The following is an 11,529-nucleotide window of genomic DNA, read 5'->3' on the forward strand; positions in this document are numbered from 1 at the left end:
AGTAAATTACAAGTTAAAATTCTACTTACTCCTAGTTTTTGCTGTTCAGCCATTTTTCTTGATCTTGCTCTCTGATGCCATACATTCCAGAGTGTTCAATGGATTTGTAATAAACTATAAATAGAAATAGCTGTCATTTATGAAATCATGTAAAAGTGTTAAAATTAAACTATATTGAGAAAAAAATCAAGCTTTTTTCCCCTTATTTCTACATGGTAAAATGAAAAGGATGACAGTAGGATACATGTGTTGTATATAAGCTCTAGCATCTCTGCTAATCATTGTAATGAACACTATTCACTAAGCATTACTTTATACCAGATACTGTGTGCAGTAATTAATTACATAATGTTATCTTGTTTAATCCTTACAACAGTTCATGAGATGGGCATCATTATCTCTACTTGACGGAGAAAGAAAAAGCCCGTTCGCAAACCAGAGATTGGTTTTAAGTTTTAAGCTGTGGATTTGATTCCATCACACTCAGATATGAGTCTCATTCCAAAGTCTACATTCTTAACCCACTGGAAGAATTAAGAATCCAGCCTGTTAGCTGGATTCACCCATTGGCTAACTGGGATGAGAATTTTCTCCACTGTGTTCTCAGAAGGAGTGAAAATCGAAATGAACAGTATTTTTGGAAACTGGCATCACAAAATTAAGAAGCCATTTAGCCCTTAATTGGTCATAAAGAAACAATTTATAAAGGTTACCTGAAGAAGTTGTTTTGTACTCTTAATTTCACTTAAGGAAAAACATACCTTCCAAGATGAAAGGGAATTTCTTGCTCATTGTTTGCCTGAAATCTAAAGAAAAGTCTTAAAATTAGGTATGATTAGAAATTCATTGTTTTAACACATGGAGGCATAGTTTAGTGCTAGCTTTAGGGTCTATAAGATAGGAATCCTATAAATTAGACATTTGTGTTAAAGTCCTTCTTGGTAATCCAGGAACTGTATCTTTTTAAATAGGGTGTAAATTGCACTTAAACCTTATATGTAGCCTTCCCTAGTTATTTTGGAGTTTTTAAAACTTGGCCTATATATATGATGTAATTTATTTTGAAATGGTATTTAAAAGCAAATTTTCAGTGTTAATGTGAAATTCCCTTGTGTAATTTTATAAATTGTTTTTATGGATGCCATTTTACCTTTTTAGAGAATTAGACATAAGACTTCACTACACCCAATTTTTGAAGTGATCTTAAACTTTACTTTGCTTTTAAATACCGTTTGGATGTTTTCTTTTATACCCTTCCATCCGTTAAGAAGGCAAATGACAAGTTTCAAAGATGGCCACCACCCCAGGACTACTATTCCCTGCTTTAGGGAAAGAGAAAGTAGCACTTTCTGATTTTACAAGTTGAAGGCGCTAATATAAAATTTCCCCCACAAAATGACAAAGCACTTTTGGTGATGGCCAGTGGCATGGGAAAGGCTTTTAGTGGCTAGTGTTGATGCAGAGGAAGCACTCTGCTAGCTTGAGAAACTGGTTACTTGACAATTCAGCTATGCTACCTCTTGCTTTTCCAGTCTTACCAAACAATGAGGTGTAATGGGCAGGCTGGATTTTTTCCATCTGTGCTAAGCCAGACCAAGGACACTGCTCTATGCCCCCCATTAGTAAAATCCATGGAAGTATGAAACATTTTCCCTAGTCTACAAACATTAATTTTTTTTTTTTTTAGGGAGAGGAGTAATTTATTCTATAATAATTAACACCTAGCTTCTTCCCCTTGTGCCTATAAAATGGCTAATATCAATACACTGAATCTGAAAAGGCAGTTTCTCTAAAGAAGCCATTTAACCTAAAATGCATAAGCAAACTGTACACCCCCCTACAAAACACTAATTTCTGAATTATGATTACCTTGGCTTGTGTTCATCTTTTTAAACAAAAAATATGCTCCAAAAATGCCCACAAGTTCAGCTACTAAAACTCCTTTAAAGATCTTCTTTGCCAGTGGATCCATAGTACGGGCCATCCTAAGTTTAACAATAACAAATAAATGTAAACCTGAATAAGCATATACAAGCTTAGTACCACTTCTATAAAAATAACTGCCAGTTCATTCCCATAGTTTGAATGATTATATAGAAATAAAACCCTAAAGTTACCGTATCCTTAGTTGTACTAGACATGTCTCACTTTCCTAGTTTTCAACCTCCATGCCTAAGAGGCACAAGTGAACCAAAGACATGACCGGAGAAAGCACAGCGCGGAGACAAAATGGAAGGCATTGTGAAAGGAACTAACAGTTTATGGAACTGAGATTTTTAAATTGCCTAAGAATATAGAATGGTGCGAGTTAGGGTAAAACTTTTTTTTAGCTGAACTAGGAATTAAATAAGATATGATCTAATGGGCACAATATGTGAAATTCTTTATGAAGTACCTTACAAAAGTATGGTTCTTCTGCAAGTCGTTGTACATGTTTTATAGCTAGAAGTTTTCATTTATTTATACAACATACTGAACTATGTGCCACAGTTCTGGGCATTTTATATAAAGTTGAGCAATAAACTGGTTCTTGTTCCTGAGGAGCTGCTATTCTAAGCTGCAAACTAATTACGTCACCCAAAGGGCTTGTTAGAAATGCACATTCTTGGGCCTCAGCAATTCCCCAATCCCCAGGTTCTGATTCAGCAACTCTAGGGTTGGTGCCCAGTAATCTGCCCTTTTGCAGGCAACTCCAAGTGACTTTTATACAAGAGGCCTCTGGACCACGTGAGGGGAACACTGACCACCATCACCCAGTAAGTGGCAAAACTAGACTTCAAATCTTGATTCTCTTCCTATAATTAAAAGCCATTCAGAAGGAAGGGCTTAAGTCTTTATTCTCTTTCACTAAAGCAAAAGCTAACAAGGAAAGGGCTATATAACAAGTGAAGAAAATAGCATATATGACAATATATGAAATGTAAACCCAAGTTGTTGTTTTTTTTTCCTTTTGGCTGTGCCCATCAAAGTCAGGAAGGACAGGAGAACAGTGTTTTTTAAACTCAGGATTTCAACTGTCCTGTGTATGCTCTGTAACACTTTTCCATTCTCCGTGTGAGGTGGCACCTCCTCTCTAATACTCCACAGCTCCAGCTCTCCCGCTCATTCCATTCAATTTTAACTCCTTTTCACAATGTCTGAGGGTGGGCATAATTAAATACCCTACTTTGGTAGGATTATCCTACTAATATTGTAACCAGGTGTCCCTCCCCCCCAGCCCCCAGATTCCCTTCTCTCATTTTGATAATGTGATCACCCTGGGGACTAAAAGATTAAAACTTCATTATTCTTACCTAAGAGAAGTGAAGTGGAGGGAGTTAAAAAAGAACTTACACATAACCAAGAGGCGGTGAGGGAGTGGGAGACTTGTTTTGCTTTGTCTACTACTATGCTGTACATAACTGACAGGAAATAAGCCATGATCAGTACAGGGAGCTCTCCTGGGGTTATTTTTAATGTTCAAAGGGTGAAACACAAAACAAAACAAAGCCTGCCTGCAGCCAGATCCACAGTGTAAGGACTCCAAGTAGAATTTTGCTTTGTTTTGTTGGGAGGGAGAGAGGATAAGGGTTCAAAAAACAAAGTCCAAGTAACTGTATAGTAAAGCATTTACCTTTCTTAAAAACGGATATACATACATTTTATATTCCAAGTCCCTCAACTTCAGAAAAGGTGTTTATAATGACTGATAAAACCCATTTGATAAAGACCACCAAAGGCATAGCCATCCACGACAGTTAGGTTACTAACGGGCAGAGGCAGAGTTAAGACTAGACAAGATTTTGGAGAAGGATGGAACTCAGGTGAAGTTTAAAATGAAGCAGTCCTCTGATGGGCTCGAAGAAAAGCAGGGCTGTGTGTCATGAGTTTACATCACACTGGGCTGAGAAGCTGACTTAGGGTGCACAAGCTTAAGACAAATGTGCAATGATTGCGTCCGAAAACCCCTCGTCTATGCACCAAAGCTGGAGATCGACGCGGCTCAGCATCTCCAGGCAACATTTCAAACAGCAAGGTCTTTCCTCACACTCCAGATGTGGGACAAGGTCTCCCTGCTACGACCCCGGGTTCAATTACAAGGGCACTTTTTCCAGGTTCCCACGGTCAAGCGCCAAGCAACCACCGACGCCTCCGAGAGTGGCCTCGGGGAGGCTACCCGCGATCCTCAGCCCCTCGCGGCCTCCGCATCTCCGGTGCCCCGGTTCCCCCCTACACCCGGCTTCTCGCCCCCACCCGGGCTCCCAGCCAGGCGCCGACACACGCGCAGCGCAAGCAGCACTGCACCGGTGCCGCGCCAAGGTCATTGAGCGACCCGGAAACACTCGGGCCGGGCCGGCGCCCCTCCGGCGGACGGATACAGTGACACCGAGTGTTCTTCGTATCGCCCCAGAACTCTGCCGAGGTCCCCCCAAAAGCCTGCTCTGCTCCCCGCTCTGAAGACCTGCCAAGGGAGGCAGCTGAGCGAGCAAGAGACCCGCACGTAGGCCTTACCTGAGGCACGTACTCGCCGGGCTGCGCATGCTCCAGGGCTGGCAGAGCCCCGCCCCTCCCGGGTTGGGCCCGCCCCGCCCCGCCCCGCCCCGCCCCGCCCCGCCCCACACCGTAATCACCTGTTATTGTTCTCTTACTAAAAGTCTACCCTGACTGCAGGCTGCTTACATTGTTTTATTTAATCCTCCCAACAACTTTGTGTCATGATAGGTGCTATGAGTATCTCATTTTACAGAGGAGGTGAGAGTTTAACCCTGCCCACAATTAAACAGTTAGTAAGAGCCAGAACTTGGATTTGAACCCAGGGCACTGACTGGAAAGCCTGTGCTCAATCATTTTTCTACACCCTTCAACCCAAAGTGGCATCAGCAACATTGGCATCACTTGGGAGCTTGTTAGAACTGCAGACGTACTGAGTCAATCTACATTTTAGCCAGATCCCTAAACAATTCGTTCATAAATCAAAATTTGAGTCACTGCCTGTACTGCCTACTAAATAAGAGGAGGAAAAGCGGGGAATGACAAGGGGAAAGGGTAGGAGGAGGAGAAAAGGAATATAAAGGTTTATGAAGGTTCCATGTGGTTGGGCTACACCCCACAGGCCTGCAAGCTTTGTAGTTGCCAGCCTGGAAACCGAAGAAACAGCCTGGAGACAGCAACAGAGACATCAATAGATTACGGACAGCAGATCTTACACATCTGAAGCAAGGTCCTGGAGCAACACCCCACTGTGTGTGGCAGAGAGTGGACAGAACATGGCAGCAATCTTCGCTACTTTGGAAGGGAGGGGGTGAAGGAGGCTACCATTTACAGGTGGAATTGACATCAGGTTGGCCCATCAGGGAAACCAGCAGCTGGGGCCGGGCGCAAGCAAGTAGGCAGTTACTAATTAAGCCCTATAACTAAGAGGATTGGATAGTCATGTGAGTGAAGCAGGGACTGGTCAAGCAGGGGAGGTAGAGAGCAAGAGAGCAGCCATCTTCAATGCTGACTGTACACCTGTGCATGACAAAGCCTGAAATACTCAAAACAGTTAGACACAGATCTACCTTCACTGAAGTTATAGTCAAATGGGGGGTAAAATATATCCACAAATAACTAATGAAGAGTACACCGTGATTAGGGTCTTGTTCTGATTTGAGGGATCCATGAAGGTGTAATAGTTGGAGTGTTGTTAATGCCAGGTAAAGGAAATGCCCCTGAGGAGCTTTCTGTGACTGCCTCAATTTTCTTACTCAACCCCCGTGAGCAGATAGGGTAGGGGGTCCCTGGAGAAAGAAAAGCAGGCATGGCTTTCTTGACATAAGAGAAGCCATTTTTGGCCTAAGCCATATTGTGATCCAAGCCTGGCCACAATGCATGCCCTTGAACAGGTCTCAGTAATTAATAATCTTAAGGGAACAAAATGACTCTTATGGGGCAAGAGAAGGAACAATAGCAAGATAATAAGTCAGGCTGTAAAGACTCCCAGTTCTGTTTCAGTGGTAAAGGTTAGCCTGAAGCACATTCTTGAGCTGTTTTGCAGAATTCAAAACCAACTCAACCACAAGATCAACTGGAACCTAAAGAAGATGAGTTGACCTTTTCTGACACTTGTGACTTCAATCAGCTAAAGTTTGGATTCTCTCAGCCTGTGCCCCAATTCTATGCTGAATTCTCCTCTGTTCAAGCCCCTCCATGAATATGCATATACCACCCAAACCCCTTCATGAATATGCATGCACCCCCTTAGCTTAAAACTTCCCCAGTCTTGCTGTTCAGGGAGACACTGCTTTGGGAAAGGTCCCCGGTGTTCTCCTCACTGCAAGTAATAAGTCCTTCCTTCTCCCGATCTTCGGCTTGATTGTGTCTTTTGGTCTGACACCCACCAAGAGGAGACCCAGTTTGTGGTCAGCCCCACAGTCAGCTGATATGGTTCACTGGCACAACTGAACAATCATAAATGTGATAGATACATGTGAGAAATATGGGCGCGTAAGCTATATTCGTTTAAAGCATGTCATTATTAGTCAAAGTCACCCAGGGCTACACAGATCCAGAGCCCCAAACCATCCCTCCCGCTACTGGTATCCTCTTAACGTCTGGGCTTTGTACAATCTTTTTTTTTTTTTTTTGCTGTACGCGGGCCTCTCACTGTTGTGGCCTCTCCCGTTGCGGAGCACAGGCTCCGGACGCCCAGGCTCAGCGGCCATGGCTCACGGGCCCAGCTGCTCCGCAGCATGTGGGATCTTCCCGGACCGGGGCACGAACCTGCGTCCCCTGCATCGGCAGGCGGACTCTCAACCACTGCGCCACCAGGGAAGCCCTGTACAATCTTTTGATCTATCTGCTCTATAGAAACTGTCTCTCACTTGAACCTCCATTTTATTAGCATTTTGTGTCTGACTTTCTCTCATGCTTTCCTAAGATCTCTTTTAGTACTAAGATGCTTTTTATTTTGTCTGTTATTGTTTTTGCTGTCGTAACCTATTTTTCTCAAAACTTTTCAGACCTACACCCCGCAGGCGTTACCTACTCTGTTGAGGTTCGCTTTCCCCTCCAACCAGGACATGCACAATCTTTAGAGATTCATTCCCATTCAAAGACTCATCCACAATAAATACTTCTCATGTAAAAAGCAACCTCAGGCTTCCCTGGCGGCGCAGTGGTTGAGAGTCCGCCTGCCGATGCAGGGGACACAGGTTCGTGCCCCGGTTCCGGAAGATTCCACATGCCGCGGAGCGGCTGGGCCCGTGAGCCATGGCCGCTGAGCCTGCGTGTCCGGAGCCTGTGCTCCGCAACAGGAGAGGCCACAACAGTGAGAGGCCCGCGTACCGAAAAAAAAAAAAAAAAAAAGCAACCTCTATACATCACTTAAGGCACTACTCAGTGCCTTGAGCTGCCAGGCCCTGCTATGTTGGTTTGAAATATTAGAGCCTCAGTGTTAAAGGAACCAGGATGACAAAACAAATTAGGAAGGTAACTCGAATGGTTCAGACTGAAAAAAGAAAGAAAATAAAAAAGCTTGATAACAAAGACTAAAATAATTGCACAGAAACTCAATCACTTCCACTGGGGAATGTATATAAACTAATTAATGGAGGTTGTTAATTGACAACTAGACTAAACTCTAGTGGAGACTCTTACCAAGCTGATTCGATCACTGAATTGGAGTAGAAGGCAGAGGATGTTGGGGGAGGTGGGAGAGACTCTGGTGGCAGGTTTCCAAAGTGGCACTGATTCTCACAAGCGTCAAGTGGAGGGACTCACAAGTAGCAGGTATAAGGGCTGTGCCTCTACATAATCCGGGTGAGAAGGTAACTAACCTGCCCCATCCCTAACCCCAGAATGCAAATACTCAAGCTCTCCCATTCAGAAGTCCCGGCCATCCTCCTCCAAGTCTCCAGCACCCATCCCAAAGGGTCCACATTCCCAGTGTGGTCCTGATTTGCTAACTCTAGCAGAGGGATGCAAGTGGCTACGAAAAAGCCCTCCTTGCTGCATCATGCCCGAGACACAGAAGCTGGCTAAAGTTCCAGTCTGCTGTAATGGTCACAAATGCAAGGGCAGCAGGGATCTCCACATTAACAAGAATAAATTAGGAGTTTGGAATTAACATATACATATATATAAAACAGATAACCAACAAGGACCTACTGTATAGCACAGGGAACTATACTCAATATTTTGTAATAACCTATAAGGGAAAAGAATTTGAAAAAAAATAGATATATGTGTATGTATAACTGAATCACTTTGCTGCAAACCTGAAACTAACACAACATTGTAAATAAACACTTCAATTAAAAACAAACAAAAAAATAAAAACCAAGTACCTAGGAAATTTTACTCTAGATAACCCATTGCTGCTGGTTGCTCAAGGGCACCTACTGGACAAGAGGGGCCCAGGAACTTGGGGTTGGCCTAGCCTTCCCTTCAGATGGCCCAGGACACAGAGCAGTGGAGAGCTGTGGCCTCTGGGGCACTGTCCCTGAAGCAGGGGCGGTGGGAGCAGGACCCCGGCTCTGCTGGCTGCTGGCCTCTGGAGTGGAGTGGTTCTCCATCACCCTCAGTCTAGGAGACCAAAGTGTTACCAGATAAACCGTTCTGGATCCTGAATGTTTCCAGCATCCACTTTTCATGGACTCCATTCCTGACTTCCTCATGGTCAACTTCTGATGAGGGGAGCCAGTTTTTAGTAAAGTCCCCAAATACAGAGGTTACACCCCTCTCCCTACATATTGGATTCCAAGCTAAATTTCAATCCTGAACTGCACTGAGAAGTAGCACTTCTCTTGCTAAAGTAGAGGAAATAAAAACCCAAAACACAACTTAATCTGAAGGGGCACCCCACTACGTAGAGAGGAAGATGGCACAGGAAGGGCCAGGTTTACCTGCCCCTAAAAACCAGCCTTGGGCCAATCGGCACACAGGAGCCCTCTGCTACATAAACCCTGCTTTACTAATCAGCCTCGATTTCAATCACCTTAGACTTTTTAAAGATCACCTGTGCTTGTGCTCTCTCTCCACACACAGGCCTCTCTCTCCCTCTCCTTTCCCCTTTGTGTAAAGGAGCTTTAAAGAAGCCTCCCATGGAACTTCCCTGGTGGTGCAGTGGTTAAGAATCCACCTGCCAATGGAGGGGACACGGGTTTCGAGCCCTGGTCCAGGAAGATCCCATGTGCCGCGGAGCAACTGGGCCCGGGCGCCACATCTACTGAGCCTGCGCTCTAGAGCCCGTGCTCCATAAGAGAAGCCACCGCAATGAGAAGCCCGCACACCACAACGAAGACCCAACACAGCCAAAAATAAAATAAATAAATAAAATATAATATAATAAGCCTCCTAGGCTGCTGCCACCAGAGGCAAGAGCCAAGCCAGGGCAGCACCATCTGAGAGGTCCACCACCACTTACCTCAGGCCTGGGTGGACCCAGGAGCCAAACGGGAAGCTGGGATTTCACAGAACATCAGGCCCACCTGCAGTCAAAGGCTCACTAGTGCAAATGCATGATCCAATCTGGGTTATTATGCAATCATGCATGCCAGACAATCAAGAGTCAAGTACTCAGAATTGTAAGGTTGACAGGTTGCTGTGAACCTAGGGAGACTAACAAGAATCAGAGATCACATTACCAATTCCAGACATCCCCCAAATCCTCCTGTAATTACAGGCATTAGTGTCAGAACAGGATCCAGCCATGTTTTTTTTTAACGTCACTGTTTGAATTAATGTCTTAAATTCTACCTTCCCCAGGGAAACAGACTCTTTACAATATAAGGGACAATCCCACGAAGCAGCTTGGCAGGGGTCCGGTCTTACACCTTTTCTTTTTTTGGGAGGGAGATTCTGAAATACACAACCTTCCCACCTACACTGAATAACATCCTATTACAATGTAATGTAATAAGACCTTCAAGGGAGAGTGCTGTATGGAAAGAGAAAAACAACAAGACCCTCAAATATTTTAATTTTACAAACCTCAAAAATATAATCACAAATATAATGAACCCTAGATACCCATTCTTATCTAGGAAACCCCTTGGATCAGTTCTTTCCCTTCAGTAAAATGGAGATTAAAATTTCCTCTCCCACATCCACCACCTGCCTCACTAAGACACTTTATGTTGACAGGTAAAATTTCCTCAATTCTATGATGCTTCCGTATGTTTACATTTCTGAAATTGGAATGCATCTCACAATCGATGGATACATTTAATATAGTGTTTGTCCCAAAATGCTGTTATTAATTAAAATGTTTTAGAATCCAGGGAATTTTATGACTTGTCATAAAAATCTGTCTCCTCAGAAGGTAAGGTATTTTTTTTTTTCAGTGAAAAGTCTCGCGGCCTTCCTTCTCACAGCAGGTAAAGAAGCACGAAGAATGCAGTAATACTGACAACTACACTGGGGGCTCTAAGAGGGATCTTGCTGTAATTATCTTTTGCCAGGTGACTCACCTGCACTGCCTGCATTCCAACCCCAGCTCCTCAAATGGCTCACTACGCCTCTGTAAAACTCCAGTGAACCCCCTTGTAAAATGGTAACAATAGTAACACCGATTTCACAGGGCTGTTGTGAAGCTACATTAAGTCATCCATGTAATGTTACAGGCTTGGCAGGATGTCTGCTACATACAAGTGATCAATAATGTTGGGTATTATTTTAAATGATATATGAATGACTGTGGCAGCTAGGTAACTACACACAACTAGGAGTTAACTTTGTCAGTGTTAGCGTTACTTCAGAGAAAGGTAAATAGACTTTTCAAAAAACTATGTTCGTAGCGTTAGTGAAAAAAAAATAGAGGAAGAGTAAGAAGAATGATGAGGAGAAGAGAATGGGAGAAAGAAGAAAAAAAGCTCAGTAGATGTTTATGGAAACCCGACTTAAGAAGAAGCCAAAGAGAGTACATTTTGACCACGAAAGTGTACTAGATAGGATACAGGCTAAATTGCTGTTACAAGGAGACTGCAAAAATCCAGTGGCTGCAACAAGATAGATAATTGTATTCTTTCACACACAGTTCAGGAGGTTTGTTACACGTAGGGTGGGTGTTGGGAGGGTGACTCACCACTTGCTGTATCTACCATCCCCTGGAGTGTTGCTTTCCTCTGAATTAGCAAGTCTGTCTTGCAAGCATCACATCTGTCCTCCAGGTATTGGAAAGGGGAGAGAGAAAAATTAGAGAACAATCAACTTCCTGTGTCAAGGTCCTGACCATGAGTTTGCACACATTACTTCCGCTCACTTCTCACTAGCCCCAGGGCCATACCAAGCGGCAAAGGAGGCGGGGATCTTAGTCCGATTCATCCAAAGGAAAAATAAGAGAGCACTGCTGGGGAAAAACTGTGTCACAGAGAGTGAGCTTCTCACTCCAGGGACCTTGAACCAGCAGGGCATGGACTGAGAGGACAGGAGACACCATTGCATTGTGTGCTCCCCTTGACAAAGCATCTCCCTTCTAGAAATCATAAAACTCTATTGTTAAATAGGTCAGGAAAGGCAGCTTTCTTTATCTCTATTTTACATATACATTTGAAGGTGTATTATGAACTC

At 43.8% G+C, this 11,529-nt stretch overlaps 1 protein-coding gene across 1 annotated transcript; it reads right to left on the reverse strand.

Annotated features, from left to right (window-relative positions):
* Positions 1-31: 31 nt before the first annotated feature.
* Positions 32-1,984, reverse strand: CEBPZOS (CEBPZ opposite strand). Its single transcript, XM_065891684.1, has 3 exons — positions 1,870-1,984; positions 762-806; positions 32-114 (listed from the first exon to the last, which is right to left on the reverse strand). The coding sequence occupies exons 1-3, from the start codon at positions 1,982-1,984 to the stop codon at positions 32-34; spliced, it is 243 nt and encodes an 80-aa protein (XP_065747756.1).
* Positions 1,985-11,529: the final 9,545 nt, after the last annotated feature.

The sequence above is a fragment of the Phocoena phocoena genome, chromosome 14 (genome assembly GCF_963924675.1).
Source record: "Phocoena phocoena chromosome 14, mPhoPho1.1, whole genome shotgun sequence".
Lineage (NCBI taxonomy): Eukaryota > Metazoa > Chordata > Mammalia > Artiodactyla > Phocoenidae > Phocoena > Phocoena phocoena.